Source organism: Phocoena sinus, chromosome 15 (assembly GCF_008692025.1).
Source record: "Phocoena sinus isolate mPhoSin1 chromosome 15, mPhoSin1.pri, whole genome shotgun sequence".
Taxonomy (NCBI): Eukaryota; Metazoa; Chordata; class Mammalia; order Artiodactyla; family Phocoenidae; genus Phocoena; species Phocoena sinus.
In genome coordinates, this window is record NC_045777.1 from 29,865,593 (window position 1) to 29,886,955 (window position 21,363).

General features: G+C 45.6%; 1 protein-coding gene across 5 annotated transcripts in view; it reads right to left on the reverse strand.

Annotated features, from left to right (window-relative positions):
• Positions 1-1,455: 1,455 nt before the first annotated feature.
• Positions 1,456-21,363, reverse strand: part of C15H20orf194 (chromosome 15 C20orf194 homolog) — a 149,820-nt gene continuing 129,912 nt past the window's right edge. For 2 of the 5 annotated variants that reach the window (XM_032604602.1, XM_032604603.1), the window contains 8 exons: positions 17,400-17,535; positions 13,949-14,035; positions 10,539-10,645; positions 10,175-10,249; positions 8,004-8,209; positions 6,788-6,853; positions 5,447-5,540; positions 1,458-4,869 (listed from right to left, as the gene is read on the reverse strand). In XM_032604602.1, the coding sequence (XP_032460493.1) occupies positions 4,757-4,869; positions 5,447-5,540; positions 6,788-6,853; positions 8,004-8,209; positions 10,175-10,249; positions 10,539-10,645; positions 13,949-14,035; positions 17,400-17,535 (884 nt within the window). In that variant the 3' untranslated portion in view covers positions 1,458-4,756. Of the gene's footprint in view, positions 4,870-5,446; positions 5,541-6,787; positions 6,947-8,003; positions 8,210-10,174; positions 10,250-10,538; positions 10,646-13,948; positions 14,036-17,399; positions 17,536-21,363 lie in introns of those variants that run through there. The other 3 variants (XM_032604600.1, XM_032604604.1, XR_004345717.1) reach the window with 3 other exon arrangements.

Consider the following 21,363-nt stretch of genomic DNA (forward strand, 5'->3'; position numbering starts at 1 on the left):
ACTGTTCCCTAGAATATATGATAGAAATTAATACATCAGCATTTCTCTGTGCTCCTCAGAGAGGCTTGTGATTTTCAGCAGCTCCACCTTCTGCTTCAAATCACTTTCCACATGTCTATCCCACCAGGATTCCTTGATTCTGGGACTCTGGCTTGGTCAAGCATACCCTCAGGGTTCAGTTCAGTAGTCCCTGGCCCCTACTGTGGGCCACTGGTGGGGAGGACTCCTTTCCCCATCCCTGGACTTCTTGGCCTCCAAGTCCTCCTGGCCCTCAAAGATCATCCAGTCCTGGAGCTCTTTGCCATTTACTGTCCCCCCTTCTCTCTGACAATTACTTGTGGGTAATCCCCAAACCCTGGCGGTTTCTGGGAAGTGCAAGCACAGGAGCTCCTTCAAGGTTCAAGCCCTGTAGGATGGCGCGTGTGGTGGTGTGTCGGGGGGTGGTGTGTCGGGGGCCGTAGCGGGGAGGGAGGGGTCGTGTTGGGAGGCTCTGGGTAAGCCGGTGCTGAGGAGGGTGTATAGTACTGAGGCCAAGACCCCTCCCCCAATTCTCTCGGCTCCTCGCACAGTTTTGCGATCACATAGAGCCTCCAAACCCAAGACCACCTTCCCAACCATTTGAGCGAGGCTGCCTGTGGAGTCTGCACCCTCCCCCTCGGGCCAGCTCCCAGATCTTCCCAGTGGGTCACTTCCTTCGTCCGGAGGCCCCTGCATTGAGGGTGGGATAGGAAGCAGGGTCTCTGTGGATGCCGGTGGTGCCCCTCCTTAGTCGGCCCTTTTTCCAAAACGACAGAAGCCCCTGCACGGGGTGGGTCCTTGAGAGCTCCGGGGGTTCCGGCCGACCTCTCCCTTAGACCGTGCAGTTCCAAGGCCCGCCTGACCTAGGGAGCGCCAGGAGAGGTGCTCGGATCTAACCCGGCAAGGGCAGTGACTCTGCCACCCGAGCCAACTACTGTCCCTTCACGCCTTGCTCATCTCCCAACTGTAAAGTGGGACGAGTGGCCACCTGACGGAGCTTTGGCCGGGATTAAACCAAGCTACCAGCCTGTGAAGCAGTGGTTCCTAAGGCAGACTGGCACAGGCGGGGTGCCCCGCAGGCCAAGCGCCGGGACTGCGGATGCGGCTTCTCTGGGTGAGGGTGGGACAGCTTATCTCTGGGGCTCCGCAAGACCCCTGCGCCCACAGCCAGCTTCCTCGAGCCCCTCCTTGGGATCTGGGACTCCCAGAGAGTGCCCACCACAAGCCACGGTGGTCTCCTCATATGAACTGTATTCTCCGTGGCCGCTCAGGGGTCTGGGGAGGGGAGTGGAACTCCCAAGGATTCCTCCTGAGGCAGCCCCAGCAAAGAGGCGTCCCGGGGAAACACTGCGGGGAGGTCCCCAGTCCCAGGGGGAAGGCCACCTCCTGAACCCCCAGGGACACTTTGGGAATACAACAGGCAACTACTGGAGGCCCTGCTTGTTCAGTGATAAGTTTATTGGTCCTCAGTATTACATCTCAGTTAACAAGATAAATTCACATACACAACTGCAGGTAAAAAACATGAAAATAATATAAAAATAAATTGAAGGCTACTTTTATATATTTACTGAATTAAGTAGTGTAATAAATACTATAATAAGCAAAAAGCTTCAATCACACAATTGTTTCACTGAAGTTACAGCAGTGTTTGTAAATATGAGTTTTAAAATTTAAGTTATGAATATTAAAGCACTGAAAAACTAGTATAAAAGTGAATTTTGGCACGTAAGTGAGCTCTTCTGTCATTACTATTTGACAACCTGGAACAGTGAGGAAGCTATTTCTCACCTACTTTTTGAGGTACAACTATCCATCTAGGTCAGCAACATGGCTGGAATACTTAATAGCTTACAATCTTTGAGTTAACTTTTCCCTTTTGACAAGCCCAAAGAGCAAATCCAGAGCTTATTACTGTGCAAAAAATTTCTGAAATCCTAATAGAATTTAGGAGGGTACTTTTTTTTTTGAGACCCACAGGGCCTGGTGTCCAGGCCTCAGGTCACAGCCCCCAGGACTCTGTGGGGCCAACTCCACTCCTTGTCAGCGGCCCCTTCCTAGGGTGATCCCTTTTCTCCAATTTCTGCCTCCTTCCAATCAAAAACAGAAAAATCCCACATAAAAATGTAAAATAACCTATAACTTCAGCGACTTCAACACTATCACACTCACTCGGGGTGATATAAAACTGAAGCTGCTAATAGAAGAGTGGGCAAAAAGCATGTAAGACCCTGGAGGACTTCTGCCTATCCCTAGGAACCTGATGTCTTTGGCTGGATCTCTGGTATCCACTTCTAAGGTCAAAATTTCAAACACAGTGTCATGGCCCTTCCTCTAGAGACAGTCTAAGACCCCACACCTCCACCTGGAGTGTCCAGAGGAATCAAGTGGATATTAATCTTCACATCCAAGACCCAGAGGCCCCAAAGGTTACAGAAGGGGCAGTGTGAGGAGGAAGCATCCTCCCGGCCTCAGTCCTCAAAGAGCTCACACAGCGCACCGCTAGTGTGCCTCTTCACCAGGGGCACTGCAAGTACGCCCCAAGGAATGCCCTTTCGCCAGTGTGCCCTTCACACTCCCAAGCAGGCTGAGGAGTGTCTATGGAAGCCTCAGCCAGTTTTGCCTTTTTGGCTTTGAAACTTAACATTTTGACTTTTTTCAATCACAGTTTCATATTCAAGTTGAGGTAATCACAGTTTCCCCTCTAACAGGAGAGGAATTGGGACAGTGGGGCAAGTTGGTGAGAGAGCATTTCTATGGACAATGGTCAGAAACCAAGACCATCAGGAGGTATAGCCCCATGCAGTGTTTAAGACCCACTTTTATGGGCGGGCTCCGACCCCTCTTTAAAAACTCTTTTGTGCAGCAGCCAGGAAATGGCTCAAGTTCCTAGAAAGAGAGCTTTCATTTAAATGTTCACAGCAACCCACCTGGAGGAGATGGCCTGTCATCTCCCCCCCGCCCCACCCCTCACCCCCTCCCACCCCTGGCTCCCTTTTCTAAGGCTGCTTGAGTTTTTAAAAAGAGCTCGGTAGAGCTAAAGGAAGCTACAGTAACTCATTATTATTTCATCAATTGCACTTAACATCTGTTACTGATTCTGAAGCAGAGGCAGGCCCGTTGTGGACCCCAGCCTCTGGCCAGCTAGAAGTGAGGGGCTCCCAGATGGGGCTCCACACCTGGGCCCTTGTCACCAGCAGCTTTGGGAGCTGAGACTGGAGCACATGGGCCTTTTCAGAAGCCTTTCTTCAAGCAAGAGTTCTTATTAAATGGTATTTGGAGTATTGTTCATTTGGCTTCAAATGAAAAATTTTTTTCTAATATAAGTACATGTTACTAACAAGCCCTTAACAACTGCTTTACTACTTGTATGCAGGACTCTGTGTGACAGACTACATGTGCTCCATCGGTTTTCTGTCTCTCCTCTGTGCCAGAATCCTTTCTCAAAAACCCCTCTACATTACTAGAAACTTTGCTGGTTTTGCCTATGTGCTCCTTCCTAAGGCATGCAAAAAAATACGTGAAATTCAGAAAGCATTTACAATCTAGGCAGCTGAGGCGCTGAAGTCCTAACAGACATCACCTAAGTATCTGTGCCTGCGACCTTCCTCTTCCCCACACTAATTCTGGAGGTCAGGCATGGGATACACTTGAAATTCCCCTCTGCTTTTTAGTCCAGCTGAAAACAAAGCTACTAGAAGGAATTCTAACTTGGATATTGGAATTCTCCGAAATTCCTGGTCCCCTAGAGCCAAACAAATACAAGACTAGCAACGATGCTCGGAGACATGAGATTCCTGAAGGTTGGGCTGAAAACCAGGCCTTCCCTGGCAAGACTGAGGGGAAGTATGGGTGCTGAGACTGAACCCCCTTCAAGTGAAGATGCCCCATAAGTGACCAGAACCCTGGGCGTAAGACTACGCAGTTGCAGGACACTGCCCTTAACAGTGAGGCAAAGCGTCACCAGGGAGGCCTGAGCAGCAGTTTCTCTCGTCCCCAAATGAGGTAAACCAGAGTGATGACATGAGGAGGCTCAAAACCAGTCCCAAGGGGGGCTGCTTGTGTCAATTCAAAAGCCACATACTTCTGGAAAGCAACAAGTCTTTCCCCTCTGTTTAGTCCGTAAGGGACATTCCCTCATTTTAGAATAAGCTGCTGATCTCCGCCCAAGCTGTTGGCTCTGTGGGTTGGGATTGGCCAGGGCTTGTGCTGTTCCCTCTAGGACTGGGCACAGGGTCAGCAGGGCCCAAGCCTTCAGTGGAAGGGGCCTAAACAGGGAGGCAGGCACTCCACTGGGGTGAAAGGCTCTCCTGGGGTGGTGTCTGAGGCCCAAGGCCGGTGGTGGCCTGGGCCCCCAGGCATGGCCACAGTTTGGCAGCCAGGATTCTTTATGTCCCAGCAGCCACTCTGTGCAATCCAAATGCTCCTCCCACCCTCACACACTGCTGCAACAGCCCAAAGAAAATACTGTTATCAGAGACCCAGAGGTCCTGGACTGCCGGCTACACACAAAGGGCAGCCCCTGTCTGCTCATCCTCCATAAGGACCCCCCACCCCTGCTAAATCAGTGGTGCAGGTGATGCTCTTCAGCGCTGTATAGAGAATAAAGACAACATGCACTCAAGCCAGCACACAAAGGCCAAGGAGAACAAAGATAGCCCCTCTAAGGAGGGGCCTCTGGAAAAGCTGAGGTTAAGACACCCCGTTTTAAAACGTCCATCTCCAGGGTCTTCTTCCTCTAGGGCTTCTGCTCAAAGAGGTCATGATACTCCTGCTGCTCCAGCTCGCGGTTATACTTCTCGATTTCCCGGTTGGCTTCTTCTACGTAGTCATTCATGAACTGGTCCATGACTGGCACCTCATTAAGGAAGAAGGCCCTGAGCCTTGGGGCCAAGGGAGCTGCCCAGGCCAGAGGAATCCGTGGACAGGTGGAATAGGGGACACTGAGGTAGTGAGTGCTCAGCCTGCACAGAAGGTACCTGACTGGCTTTTTTTATATACTGGCAGCACCACAGCTGTAAAGAATGTGACAGGGATTGACACAGGGCCCTTCATGAGCTCTAAGAACTGAGCCCTTCAGCTTTCACTAGCCCACAGCAGCACCCCATCCACCTTTTCACAAATTAACTACTGTAATCAGACCCAGTCTCCAACTTGTAAATCATGACTCCCTGATGACCACAGGATGTCACCACAGCTGCATTTAAACTACAACCCCCAGAGTAACCTCAGTCATCACTGAATGAAGAATAAATGTAATTTTAATGACTCTAAGAGGACAAAATGAAAAGTCAGCCTCTGTGGCTTGCTGTGTATTCCCAAACCCAGCCGGCACCAGGGGCTAGGCTATGATGGCTCTAGCAGATACCCTCTTTACAGCCAGGTTTTCACACCCCCCCAGCCTCTCTGCCCCAGATTCCAAGGATACGTGGGTGAAAATCAGTCTTGTCACCAAAGAAGTTGACAAACTGGGTGCCATTATAAAAGTAACCTGCAGGTAGGGGGTCCAGGTGGCGTTTCACCTGTAGGAGAAGAGTCCTGTTAGAATTATCTGACCATTTTCTATCATTCACTCATTCATTAAAAACAAAATCAGGGACTTCCCTGGTGGTCCAGTGGTTAAGACTCTGCACTTCTACTGCAGGGGGCGTGGGTTTGATCCCTGGTCGGGGAACTAAGATCCTGCATGCTGTGTGGTGCGGACAAAAAAAAAAACAACACCCCAAAACAAACAAGCCTATTACCCTAGCAAAATAGCTCACTTTGCCCTGTGGAAGGCTAGGTGTGCCAGGGAATTAACACCATCCTCACAAAAGCCATCAAACAATGACTGACAGAGGTTCTCCCACCTCTCAGGGAGGAACTCTGGGATTATTAATGGGACCAAGCCCCAGGTGCCAACAGTGGTACTGGTTTGACAATACACGATTCACTTCTCTTACTTTCCCATTTTCCTAATAGTGTTTTCTAGAATCACTTCCAAAATAAACTACCTGCACTCAAATCCTTATTTAAGGTGTGCTTCTGGGGAAACACACACTGCCTGCCTTCTGAGGTGCCCATGGTGTCCTCAGCAGGAACACCCAGAGATGCCCAGGCCCTGGAGTCGGAATAAAGGGGCCCTCCTCAAATCCACAGCAGGGGCTTCTGGAAGCCCAGAGTCCTGCCCCACCTGCTCATTACTGGGACTTGTGATGCAGCTCATGCTGAGACCTGGACTCTCTGTCCCTTTTAGCCTTTTCCCCCAAACCCATCAGGAAAAGGCCTCAGTGGGTATGGGAACTGGGGTAGAGCCTGGGAGTCAGCCTGGAGTCTGAGAGGGCTCCTCAAAGGGCCTCTCGTCCTGGCCTCAGGATTTCACAACCTGCCCATGAGCAGCTTCAGGATCTAGAGTTTTTACCTGGGACCTCGCTGGTTTCTCTGTGGTTTATCTAGGACAGAGGAATGGGAGAAGGAAAGGACTTCTGCAGCTGCTTGAACACGGTGACAAAACAGACCTCCCTGTCACCCGTTTCTCCCACAGGCACTAGTTCTCCCCAATTTTGTAACCACATCACACCAGAGGCCACCCCGTCCTTCTCACTGAGGCTGCAAGACCAGGTGAGCTGAGGTTTCTCTTTACCCAGCTTCCCTCTGTGGCCTGAGAGAAGCAGGACCTCCAGCATGCCCTACAAACAGCCACCTCACTCAGGAATCCTAAAAGATAGAGCTGCACAAGAACATCCTTGGGACACTGAGGGGACTTAGGCCCCCAGGGCAGGGTACTCACATGGATGTTCCTGATCTCTTGCTGGGTCAGCATCCCCCTGGTCTTCAGGGCTTTCCTCTGAGGCTTCTGTGCAGAGATGTAAGGAGGTGTCAGTTTCCAACAGAGCTGATGGGTACACGGGAGGGTGAGGGCTCAGGGCTCTGGGGGCCAGTTACATGACTGAGATGCCAGAAAGGGAAGCACAAGCATCGTCATGGACTGGATACAATATCCTGCCTGTCTGTCCCTTGAGAAGACCACTTTCCCATCACAGAGTCCTGCGGGCCAGGAGGGAACAAACGGCAGAAGAGAGACTGATGCATTTGCAAATAGGCATGTTTCTGCCTCTTTGCAGATTCTCAATCCTAGGCCCCACCAGTGACAGACATGCAGACAAAAGAACAACTGGAGGTCTCACAGTCAAATAGCATTTAAGAGTCTATCCAGTGAGTTTGAGAAAGACCCAGTCTGCAAGCAGCCATTCCTTAGTATAAAAGACAGGTCCCAACTGAGCATGTACAGAAGACCCAGGCCCCAGCCAACTCTATTTCCAGAGCTCTAGAATAAGCTTAAGCTCAGACTGTGCTAAGAGGCTTAGAACCCAAAGCTAGCAGCATATGAAAGGATTTTAACTCCAGTCCGGATTTTCTTTCTTTGTAGTATTGGACTAAAGATGTTTGTGTGGATCTATAGGCAAGCCTCCTCTTCCCCTGTACCTCTCTCCAGGGCCTCCGGGCTCACTGCTGTCTATGCTTGGAGTCTTGGTTTGCAAAGGACTCTAAGGATATCTTTGTTTTTCCTTTCTAGAGAGAGAACCAAAGTACAGGAGATGCTGGGCTCAGAAGACAGGAGAGCCTATGAATTAGGTTCAGCTAAGAAGACATTTTTGAGTTTAGAACACTAAGCTGATCCAGGGTCCACATGAAACAACTAAGTTTCACCTAGGTCCTGGTTAAGCCATCTGATAATAACTCCAGCCTGCCTTGGGAAGCAGGACTGGAAATGGCTTTGAGCACCTGGGCTCGCAGGGTAGGCAGCAAAACAAGTCTGCCTGGAGTTTGCCCCAGGGGCTTCCTCCCACTCTCAGAGTCCCTGAAAATGCTGGCTGAGCCTGTGAGGGGTGAACCAGTGGGGATAAAGCAGGGAGAAGGTGGAGGGGCTTCTGCCTCAGGTCCATCAACAACTCTGAAGTGTCTGGTCATATCAGTGCCAGGTCTGTCTGGGCTTTGGAAACCACCTGCTTAGCTGACTGCCGCAGCCAGTCCTTGACACTTTCTTCCTTCAGGGAGCAGCCTATGAACACGAGGTAGCATTCCTGCTGCCCGCTGCTGCCTTGAGGTGTGCTTCTGGAGTCAGGCGGTGGCGTGGGTCCCTCCAAAACTGGCACGATGCTCAGGGAATTGGCCAGAGTGTTGTGGCAGACCTCCATGGTCCTCTCAGAGTCTGCAAGGAGAACACTTTAGTCCCTGAGACCCTGCCCCAAAAGGATAAGGCTACACTAAGACTGGATTAGTGCAGCTGTGGGGGACAGATTCACAAGACATGCAGGAGGGAGAACTGACATGACTGGCAGCAAATTAGAAAGGATGAAGTAAGAGAGGGAGGAACAATGTAAGTTTCTAGCTAAGCTGATTGGGGGATCAGGTGGACACTATTAACCCAGAAGGGGACTACAAGAAGAAGAAAAGGTTTGCAAGTGGGAGAAGAAGAGTTTGACTCTGCATCTGTGGCATTTGAAAGACTGTAGGACCCTGAGTGGGAGACATCTACACAGTCATTAGAAGAAGAGAATGGCTGGGGTCACCCCTATGGAAGAGGTAGTTGAGGAGAAGCAAGGAAAGCTCCCTTGGTAGAGGTGGAGGGGGTGGGTCTCAGCTGAGGTCTGAGAGTCCATGGGAGGAGGGCAAGCTTAACAGTACAAGTGCTGCAGGAGGGACACATGCATGGGAACAGGAAAGATGTAATCGGGTTTATAAGCTGAGGCGCTGGGGGCTAAAATATACTGGAGACACAAGGGTAAGGTTCCCCAAAAAGGCATGATGAGAAAGTGATCTAAAACAAAGAAAGGTTTACCTTTAACAAGAAAGGGGTCAAGAGTCAGTCTAAATAAAAAAGAAAAGGAGGTGATGATAGGGGAGAGGGACGAGCAGGTGGGGGTCTGTCAGAGCCTGAGGGAAGTGGGCTTGAGTAAGGGGCTTGTAGAGTGGGGCCAAAATTTCAGATTCAATAACATAAATTAAGCCAAAGGTTAAGGACCTTGAGAGATTCTTTTATAGAGGCTCTGCGACCTAATTCTATCTGAACCCAGATGATTCCATGCTTACAACTCTCAGTGGCTCCCTGCTGCAGACACCCCCGGTTACCTGCCCAGCATCCCCCTCTTCCTCCAATACCAATTCCCCATGGGCAATGGCAACTCGATCCTGGCCAATGAGAGAAGTTTGCTGAGGAACTGATAAAGACACCCACAGGAAGAGCCAGCTTCTTCCATCAGCTAGCTGTTGTGTCTGAATGTGACACTTAGACCTGCAGCACTACCTGGCAACCATGAGGGGTGGGAACCTGAGGAAAAGCTGACACCAAGAATGTAAGAACACAAAAGCCATATATTACCTGGGTCTTCACTGGCTTTGCTATGCTGCCAGACCTCTTGACTTCTTGCTATGTAGCTAACACCTGCTAGTTGAGCTGGGGTTTTCTGTTATAACCGCCAAAGATGCTCTAACAGACACACTCCCTCACTTCCTCCCCTGGGACCCAGACACAGTAAGCCTTTTTTGGTTCCTGAAACGTGCCTGTTTTTGCCTCACATCCACAGCACATGCTCTGCCTTTTCCCTGGAACATTCTGCTCTTTCTCAATGTTGAGTTAACTGGCTCCTTGTTTTCACACCTTCCCTGAACCCCAGCCCAGGACTGACAGACTTCAGGTTGCAAGGGCTGCAGGGGTCAAAGGCTGATAAACAGGTTTACTGAACGGAGGGGAGGAGAAGGCAAGTGGAAGGCTTGAAGACTTTGGCAGAAACGGATCCAGAGCTGGAAGGCTCAGCATTGGGGTAGCTCCTGGTGACAGGTCTAGGAGGAGGCCATGGATGGCTCAAGACGGGTGGAGTGTGAGTCTCTAGAACAAGGAAGTCAAGGAGCTGTGAGGAGAGGCCCTGGGCAGGTTCATCCAGGGGCAGGAAAACAGATCCTCCACTGCAGAGCAGAAGGACCTGGAGAAAGATTGGGACCTTGACTGAAAGGGATGACTGGAGGAGCCTATAGTGTAAGACCCAGAGGGGAGGATTTTTTGAGAGAGTCTAAGAGGCATCAGTGGTCTGCAAAGCACCAGCAGAGGCTATGAACTCACATCATGAGATGTGAGCACTCCACAGAGTAGCGCTCCCAAGTCCAAGCGCCCAGTTACCTGAAAACTTCACTTTGCCCAGGATGTGGTAGATGTTTCCAGAGAAGGGACTTGGCTTGATAGAGGACTGAATTGCTGGTGGAGGAAGAGGATAGGGTTGTTACTCACCTGGGGGCAGAGGCCAAGTCCAGGGTGGCACAGCTGGGAGGGTTAGGGACTGGAAAGGCACCTCCTCTAGGGTCCAGGGTTCACAGGTACCCCCACCAGATCTTCCCCCAGTGGCTCTGCCACTATTCCCAGGGGTAAGGGACTCCCAGGTCCTCAAATTCTTCTGCCTCAGAATACTAAAATGGTGCCAGGAAGCGGCGACAACTCTGGGGCATTCTTTTACCAGTGTCTGGGACATGTCCCGGTCAAGGCTTACCTTTACACTTGGCCACAAAGCGAGTCTTCTCCAAGGGACGACCAAACCATACACAAATCTGAACCATTAATGGAAAGACCGATCCAACATCAAATTTACCTTCATACCTTAAAAGGTTTAAAAAATTATAAATACAAGTAATTGGGGCTTTGAGTGTTACTACATACTACATTGGAAAGAACTACATATCACTTATCATATTTGAATTCTCCCTTAATTGTACGTCATTTTGTGTACAAAGCACTTATTTGAAAGCATTTATGTCTCTTTCATCTTGAGACTGAGAAGCATGTTTGCCCCCTTAGAGCAGGAAGGTCTTATCTTCTTTGGACTAGCAATCCCTTAAAGTCAAAGACCCCCTCTACCTTTGAAGCTTGCCAGTATCCCAACTGGGATTAGGGGTCCCTCCTGGTACCTTTGGAGCTCTTCCTCAGGATCCCCTCCCACTCTCTTCAGGGCTCCCACTATGCCCCACCCTCACTGAGGGCAGTTTAACAGACTGTACATTTGGATGTGCAGTCTCTCCAAAGGAACTAAAGTGCTGGGGCATCTCTGATCTATTTTCTCAGTTTTGAGTTCAGCAGACATACTGACTGCCACAGACTCATTAAGAACGCAGCATTTAAAAAATTTAACTTTTTATTATGGAAAATTTCAGAGATATGCAAAGATAGAAGGGTAGTGTAATGAATTCCTACCACCCAGCTTCCAAAGTTATGAAACTGTCATTCCTTCTTTTGAATGATTTCACTGAGATGAATCCCGTGATTGGAATCAGTCCAGGAGAGGGCATAACATCTCATGGGTAATTTATACCACCCCCAGCAGTAGATGAGTGTACTAGTTTCACAACAATTCCTCCAGCAATGAATTTTATAGATATTTTTGCCTAAATGTAACAGGTGTCAATCAAAGCAACAGTGAGACACCATTTTGCATTTGAGTATTACGTACATGGAGTTCTGTTACCACAGTTGCCATTTATACTTGGTCTTAAGTGGACTGTTCACATCTATATAATATGGGTTACTTTTCTTAAATATCTAAACAAACTTTCCAAATACTATATTAACCCTTCGTCACATTTGATGCAAACACTTCCCTCCAGTCTATTGTATTTTCGTATTAGTTTCCTTTGCTTGAAAACTGCACTGCAGTTTTGAATTTTACATTGTTCAAAGTATCTTACTCTTTAAAGCAAATTCTTTAAAGTAAGGTGGTGGCATAACATTTTTGCAAGACTGACATATTCTTTTTGTTCTCTCCCCATCCAAACATGAGATTTGGAGACCACGGGCTTCTCAGGCTTCTGTGTTCAGAGGCTGTATCCTTAGGGGAATTTGGCGGGGCCAGGGGAATAGTACAAGGTTTCCTTACAGACTAGGAACAAGCCCTTCTATCAGGGGAGGTGGGGGTGGGGTCGATGACAACAGAGGGCTGTGGGAGGAGAATGGCTAAGAATCTGCACAGCACAAAGCTGAGCACATCCTGCAGCTAAGGCCTGTTCACTCTGAGGTGGTGGCCCTCACCCAAGGAGAGAGGGGAGTAATGTACAGCGATGAGCAGGAATCTGATGACTGCCATCTTGTTAAAAGAGTAAATCATCTGATTCCTAGGAATGAACTTGGAAGGGAGGGCCTGAAGGGTGATTCTGAGGCCCCTCCATCTCTGATCCTCTACAAGGACTGATCTTCCTGATAAAGGAAGATTTCAGACTCTAGATTCACAGAGCCTTCTAATGAACTCCCTCATACCTGTCTCTGTACTAGATCAGTCTGCCTCCAGAAAAGTCTGTGCCCTGAGCTAGGTTAATGTATGCCATGCCCACAATGAGTTGGTGGGAGACTCACCCACCAACTCAATGGACTGGAGAATAGGTGCTTCCCTAGGCACCAGGTGGAGACGACAGAAGGCTCAGGACCAGGCCCAGAGGTGTGGGCAGCATAAAGGTCAGTAGCTGCAGCCACTGGAGAGAAGAGTTTCACCCCAGAAGCTCCATCTTTTTCTTTTTAGCTAAGATATTATTGTCTTGTTCAGGCATAAGGAATGATCCACTTACTCACTGTTTAAGTATGATGTGACTCAAACCAGAGGTTCCTTCTAAAAATAAGGCTGAAAACTTTCAATTTTACATATTGACCTTTTTTTTTAAAAAACAGGATAGTACAATCAGTTTTTTGCTGGTACAAAATACTGGTGATGTGAGGGGTGGTTGGAGGACTCACAGAGGTGGCTGACGGAAGTGAGTGACGATAATAAAGATGATCTAAATCAATATGAGGGATCAATTTTGGCTAAGCTTTAACTGTCTTCCCCTGAACCTTCAACAGAGCAAAACTAGTTATCCATTCCATACAGGGACAAGTGCAGCATGGTGGTTAAGAGTACAGGCTCTGCTGTACAGCAGAAATTAACACAACTTTGTAAATCTATTATACTTCAAAAAAAAAAAAAATACAGGCTCTGAAGCCACACAACCTGGGTTTGAAACCCAACTCTTTCATTTACTAGCTGTGGGACTTTGGACAAGACATTTAAGTCCTTGCTGCCTCAGTTACCTTATCTCTAGAATGAAGAAAAAAATGGAATCCACCTTGCAGGCTTGGTTTGAGGATGAATGAGATAACACAGATTGAACTCTTAGAGTGGCACTGTGAACAGAACTTTCTGTGGTGATGGAAATGTTCTGGATCTGAACTGTCCAAGACAGTAGCTGCTAGTCACAGGTAGCTGTTAAACACTTGAAATGTGGCTTGTGTGACTAAAAGGCTAAATTTTACTTTATTTTTATTAATATACATTTACATTTTATTAACTAGCCAAATGTGGCTAGTGGCTGCCGTACTGGAGAGCGAAGTCTTACAATGTGTAGCACACAGTAAGTGCTCAAGTGATGCTGGAAATATGATTATACTGCACTTCACACTCTCTTTTTTCTTCCTCTCCTATCTGGAGGACAGGTTCAGGCTAGGAGGCCACCTGCAGAGCACAGAACATCCCCTGGGCCACAATAGCAGGGAACCTACCTGTCAGATGGGAACCCTAGAGGACTGACTATTCTCAGGAGAGACTCTCTCACCCGGGAGGGTCATAACTCCTTGGTTCCATGCTGGCCACCTCACTCTCACTAGAGGCTAGAGGAAACAAAGGATACCATTGTGCTTAAGGCCTATAAGATGACTCCTTAAGTCTCAACATCCAGCAAGGGTCTCAATTTGGACCCCAAGATGTGGATCACTGGGCTTCCAGCAAGGCCAGTGGTTACTGGGACATGGCAGGCTGTTGCAGCTGCCATTGTCACCCTCCTAGAGCACACCTGGTATTTTCACTTTCTCTTTTTCTTTCCTGTAAATAAATAAATCACTGAGTTTATAAAGAAATCTTAGCTACTTTTCAATGATGATACTTGCCAGCCAGGGTACATTAGATATCGAGATCGTAGCATCTGAGGACTCGAAAAACTATTTTCTGAGAGAATCAGTTCAATGTCTTCATTCCTTTGAAAACATACAGAAAACCCAGGTTAATTAGAACTATTAACCTTAACCTGTACATTCTGCTTACTCTCTACACCCCCATACACACATACAAGTACATGTATATATTTTTTTTCTGTTATTTCACCCCTAAATACTTTAGTATGCATCTCTAAGAACAAGCACATTCTCTTGAAGAACCACAACAGTATAATCACACTGAGGGAATTTAATACTGAGGACAAGCAGCACTGGTATCACATGGGAGCTTGGTGGAAATGCAGGATCTCCAGCCTACTCCAGACCTACTGAATCAGAACCCTCGTTTTAATAAGATCCCCAAGAGGTTCATATGCACATTAAAGTTGGAGAAGTATTGATATAATATACATCCATTTTCAAATTTCCCCTTTTTGGGGGGATAGGGCACTCAGGATCCAATCAAGGATTGCTTATTAATTTATAATCTTTATTTTCCTTCAGTCTGGAACAATTCCTCCAACTTTTTTTGTTTGTTACTCATTTTTTTTTTTTTTTTTTTGCGGTATGCGGGCCTCTCACTGCTGTGGCCTCTCCCGCCACGGAGCATAGGCTCCGGACGCGCAGGCCCAGCGGCCATGGCCCACGGGCCCAGCCGCTCCGCGGCACGCAGGATCCTCCCTGACCGGGGCACGAACCCGTGTCCCCTGCATTGGCAGGCGGACTCCCAACCACTGCACCACCAGGGAAGCCCGGAGTTGACATTTTTGAAGAGTACATGCCAGCTGTCTTGTGCTCCACAACCTGGATTTGTCTGGTTGCTCCTCATGATTAGATTCAGCTAAGCATTTCTGGCAAGATTAATGGCCAAGTGATGTTGTGCCCTTCCCACAGTGTCACGAAGGAGGCACACGATGTCAGTTTATCCCATTAGTGGTCTTGCTAAGTTTAATCATTTGGTCAATGTCATGTCTTCTAGATTAAACCTCTCCATTGTGAAGGTACTTTTCCCTCTTTGTAAGTAGTAAGCAGTCTGTGGAGTGACAGATACTTTTTATTTATTCATTTATTTATTTAATTTATTTATTTATGGTTGCATTGCATCTTCGTTGCTGTGCACAGGCTTTTTCTCTAGTTGCAGAACAGCGGGGGCTACTCTTCGTTGCAGTGCGCGGGCTTCTCAGTACAGTGGCTTCTCTTGTTACGGAGCATAGGCTCTAGGTGCGCAGGCTTCAGTAGTTGTGGCACATGGGCTCAGCAGCTGTGGCTCACGGGCTCTAGAGAGCAGGCTCAGTAGTTGTGGCACATGGGCTTAGTTGCTCTGTGGCATGTGGGATCTTCCCAAACCAGGGATTGAACCCGTGTCCCCTGCATTGACAGGCAAATTCTTAACCACTGCACCACCAGGGAAGTCCCGTGACAGATACTTTGAGACAAGTGAATATCCTTTTCCTCAACAATCTGTCATCCACTGCTTTTAGCATCCATTGATAATTCTTGCCTAAATCAAGTATTATACGAAAGGTTACAAAATAGTGACTTTCTAGTACTATAAATCCTTATTTATTTATTAGCTAGCATTCTTCTATAAAGAAGAGATTTACTGATCTGTCCCTCTCCCTTTTTTTGTATCACCACAGACTCATTTTACTCCACGTGCTATATAATCCATTATTATCATGGTTCTCTCATATACTCAAGTTGTCCCAAATTTGCCTAGTGGGAGCTTCTTAAGCTAGCTTCTGTATCCTTTTGACATATTTTCACTAATCTTTGAATACTTCCCTGCTTTTTTGTCACAAAATGTACTAGGCTCACCTTGTACTTTCACTCCCTGAACCTGCAATCAGCCAATTCTCCAAAGAGTCCTGATACTTTGTAGTGGGGATTGGTACTTAGAAATTAAGATCTAGAAGTATTAATTGCTATTATTATTTCTAGTTCCTTTTAATGGAAAGGGTATTATTTCTGGTCCCTTTTAATGGAAAGAGCTAGGGAATATACTTTTTTTTTGAAATAAGGCATTTACATCGAGTCCCCCAATTCAACTCCAACATTTGCAGGGTTTTTCCTTACCTTTCCCATTTCATATTTATAACCTCCCTTCTCTAATCAGTGATGTTGTTTGGAATCAGGGTTCCAACAGAGGACTAAGCTCAGAAGCTACTTGAATTATTTTGCATATGTACGGCTCTTATTACTTTGGTATACAGATGGATTCACGTTTTTGTTTGTATTTTTTCCCTCCTTGTTGACTTAATTTTTGAATGTGTAAAGTATGTGCATTGCTCAAAAGTCAAAACTATATGAAAAGTATACACCTTTTAGCACTTTATTGAGCAAACAAAACTGCTATATGACAAAATGTTTTCATACATACATACACACAAAGTCACTAATTCTCTATTTTTAGTTTGTAACTTGAACCCAGGTCTATGAAGTAAAGATATAATTTCCCCATGTTTCTATGCCATTTCTCTCACATCTTAGCACAAAGAACATTGAGAGAGTCTTGACTTCCATCCTTTAATGATGAGAACGTGAATGCATCCAAACAGAACATCTCAAAACAGTACAGGAGGGCTTCCCTGGTGGCTCAGTGGTTGAGAATCTGCCTGCCAATGCAGGGGACACAGGTTTGAGCCCTAGTCTGGGAAGATCCCACATGCTGCAGAACAACTAGGCCCGTGAGCCACAACTACTGAGCCTGCGCGCCTGGAGCCTGTGCTCCACAACAAGAGAGGCCGCGATAGTGAGAGGCCCGCGCACCGCGATGACGAGTAGCCCCCGCTTGCCGCAAATAGAGAAAGCCCTCGCACAGAAACAAAGACCCAACACAGCCAAAAATAAATAAATTAATAAATTGCCAATGTGATACATGAAAAATTATATATATTAAAAAAAATTTAAAAATTAAAAAAAAAAAAAACCCAGTACAGGATACTAACATGTGGGGTCCTCTTGGTGATTTTTACACAGCATCAAAAGCACTTCAAGGGTTTCCCTGGTGGCGCAGTGGTTAAGAATCCGCCTGCCAGTGCAGAGGACACAGGTTCAAGCCCTGGTCCAGGAAGGTCCCACATGCCGCGGAGCAACTAAGCCCATGAGCCACAACTACTGAGCCTGCGCTCTGGAGCACGTGCTCCGCAACAAGAGAAGCCACCACAATGAAGAGTAGCCCCCACTCGCCGCAACTAGAGAAAGCCCACCTGCAGCAACAAAGACCCAACACAGCCAAAAATAAATAAAAATAAAATAAAATTAAAAAAAAAAAAGCACTTCAAGACCTGACTTTTATAAATGCTCAGGTCTTTGATACAGTGGAAAGACCCAGTGGGCCATAGCTAGACTGCTGCATCTGAGAAAGTGGCTGGTCCTGCGGAGTGAAGTGAACTGGTAAGTTTACCTGGTGACAATCCCATTTTCTGCAAGAATGAAGGCTGCGGAAGGATTGGCAGCTCTGATGAGGCTCTGCAACTGAATGAGGAGAGGGTGCCTCTGCTCTGTGGTGTGACTGGTGAACACCACATTACTCACCAGGCCTGGGGAACAAAACCAAAAACAGTTCAGCCTTTATAGAGTCCTGACTGGGGCTGAGGGTTTGCACAAATGTGAGCCCTTGCTCCCTCCCCTGATCATCCCTTCTAGCAGCCCCCTCATGTAGACACCCGCCACCCAACACTGATATACATAGCAATCATTCTGCTCCTCTTTCTGCCACTGCAACCTCTTGGAGTGAATGGCCTCAACTCTGTAGCTGCCTCACTTCCTAATCTCCTCTGTCTTCTTAATTCCGCTTTGATACCTGGAGCTTTTTCATCTAAGGGCCCTTTCTATATCCCATGTACTTAACCTCATCAGGAACCGGTGCCAGTGACTTTTCACCAGTTCAGAACACAGACATGTACCAAGCACAAACCATATGTCAGGTGCTAACTATTCTCAAAGAGTGCACAGTCAAGAAGTCTCACCCGTGGACCCACAGTTCCAAGGTAAGTGCTAACAAAGATATTCAGAGTGACACAGTAAGGAAGGGTGGCGCATGTAAAGAGAGGTTGTGGAGTGGGCCACAATCACTCTCAACCTTTCTGTGAAAATATAGAAGTAAAATCCACAGCACTACAGATAATTTTGAAATCAGAGAATTTGCCACATCCCACCATGCCAACACAATTTTAATACCTCTTCCATACTTATTTTTACATGGCTAGGATCACAGCATATACACCATTTCTGCTATAATATCATTTGCATTTGTGTTATTCAACCATTTTTATTCACTTAATATTGTGAAAATTTCAAACATATACAAAAGTAGAAAAAAATAGTATAATGAATGCCCACGAGCCCATCACTTGGCTTCAAGAAAGATCAACATTTGGCTAACTATTTCTTCTATACCATACCCCAACCTTTTCTCCTTTCCTCTCCTTCCCCACTGGATGATTCTGAAGCCAATAACAGACATCCTATTATTTCATCCAAAAATATTTCAGTATGTATTATCATAAGGACTCTTTAAAAAAATGAATGATTAACAATAAATTCTTTAATATAAAATATCTAGCCCACATTCAAACTTTTCTGTCTCAAGAATATTTTCTTAATTTTTTGGAAACAGGAACCAAACAAAGCCCATACATTATATTTCACTGATGCATCTCGTAATTCTCTTTCAATCTATAGTTTTCTTCTTACTTCTTTGTGATTTGTCGAAAAACTGCATCTTGTATATTTCTCTCAGTCTAGATTTTGCTGATTGCATCTCCATGGTGCTGCTTAACATGCTAGATATATCTGGTTTATAGATTCAATCTTTTTTATTATAATCTAGTTTTTAAAAAGTTCTTGTTCTTTTTCTAACTTCTTAAGTTGAATGCTTAATTCATTATTTAAAAAAGCCACAATGAGATAGCATTTCATACCTGTTAGAATGGCTATTCTTAAAAAGACAAGAAATAAGTAGTGTTGGTGAGGATGTGGAAAAAAGGGAAACTTGTACACAGTTGCTGGGAATGCCAGTTCTATAGTGGTACAGACATTATGGAAAACAGGATGGAGATTCCTAAAAAAATTAAAAGTACCATATGATCCAACAATTCCACTTCTGGAATATACCAGAAGGAACTGAAATCACTATCTTGAAGAGCTATCTGCACACCCATGTTCACTGCAGTATTATTCACAATAGCAAGATATGGAAACCTAAGTGTCCATTAGTGGATGAATGGATAAAGGAGATATAAGATAGATATATCTTGTATATATCTATCTTAGATATGATAATGATATATATATATGAATGTTACTCAGCCATAAAGAGAATGAAATCTTGCCATCTTGCCATGGATGGACCGCAAGGGCATTATGCTAAATGAAATAAGTCAGACAGAGAAATACCATATGATCTCATTAATATGCAGAATCTAAAAACAAAAACAAAAACAAAAACCAAGCCCATAGATACAGAGAACAAACTGGTGGTTGCCAGAAGCAGGGGGCAGGGGGTGAGAAAAATGGGAGGAGAGAGTCAAAAGGTACAAACTTCCAGTTATAAAATAAATAAGTCGTGGAGATGTAATGTACAGCATGGTAACTATAGTTAATAATACTGTATTGAATAACTAAAAGCTGCTAAGAGAGTAGATCTTAGAAGTTCTCATCATAAGAAAAAACTGTTTTGTAACTAGGTAAGGCAATGCATGTTAACTAGACTTATTGTGATTATCATTTTGCAATGTATACAAACATCAAATCATTCTGTTGTACACTTGAAACGAATACAATGTTATATGCCAATTATATCTCAATAAAAAGAAAAATTATTTCTTGTTTAGTAACATAGTAACTTAAAGGTATATGCTTTCTTTTGAATTATTTGGTACAGAAATATTCATGACAGGTTGTAGATGGTGTCCTTTATCATTAAAAATTGCCCTTTTATTTATTTACTTATTAGCCGTGCTGTGCGGCATGTGGGATCTTAGTTCCCCGACCAGGGATTGAACCCATGCACCTTGCAGTGGAAGCACGGAGTCTTAATCACTGGAACACCAGGAAAGTGTTCCCCGACCAGGGATTGAACCCATGCACCTTGCAGTGGAAGCACGGAGTCTTAACCACTGGAACACCAGGAAAGTCCCAAAACTGCCCTTTTTAGACTCTTCAATATTTTGCCTGGTATTCAACCCTGCTGTTATTAATATCAACCTCATTTCTTTTTGTTTGCATTCGTCTGTTATATCTTGTCCGTCCTTTCATCACCATCCTTACTTAGTTTTAGATGCTTCTCTTGTACAGAACATCATATAATTAGATTCTACTTTTTGGTTTAATCTGAGATACTTTTCCTTTTAATAGGTGTTTATTCCATTTATATTTACTGACACTTTGTTTCTGTTACCTTAATTACATGGAATTCTATTAAAAAAATTTTTTTTAACTTTTAGCAATATGATTTCTGCATTGTTTTCTGCTTTCCTTCTGATAAGTGGTGGGCTTATAGTCTGTTTTATGTTCTTATGATAGCTATCCTTATGTCACCTTTAGACAATGTCTTTTGACATTTCCATATGACAGACAAGGAAGTTCATATACCCTTAAATTTGCCCCACTTCTCCACTATCATGTTCTGGTTGGTTACATTAATAATTTTATAGTTCCTCTAGTGGATACTTTTTTTAAGTTTTACTGTTCTTATAAATTTATTTATTTATTTATTTATTTATTTATGGCTGTGTTGGGTCTTCGTTGCTGCGTGCGGGCTTTCTTTAGTTGTGGCAAGCGGGGGCTACTCTTCATTGCGGTGTGCGGGCTTCTCACTGTGGTGGCTTCTCTGGTTGTGGAGCACAGGCTCTAGGAGCGTAGGCTTCAGCAGTTGTGGCTCGTGGGCTCTAGAGCACAGGCTCAGTAGTTGTGGCGCCTGGGCTTAGCTGCTCCGCGGCACGTGGGATCTTCCCAGACCAGGGCTCAAACCCGTGTCCCCTGACTTGGCAGTTGGATTCCTAACCACCATGCCACCAGGGAAGCCCGAGTGGATAATTTTGTATCTTTAAAGAGTATAACTAACTCTTTACAACTTGACTTAACAGCTTTAAAATTTACTGCCATCTCCCACTTGAGAAGATGTAGAGGTAATCTCTCTCTCTTGTTGCCTCCTAATTTTTTATTAAATATAATTTCATTTATAGGGTTTTGAGATTTTCAACATTTATATTCTATTTTGTAATAGCATTCTCACAGGTGTTATAATTAATTCTATACCTAAGAAGACTCAATGCTCATCATCAGTCTTTTTACTAATAGAGACTAGTTTTTTGTTTGTTTGTTTGTTTGCTTTTTGCGGTACGTGGCCTCTCACTGTTGTGGCC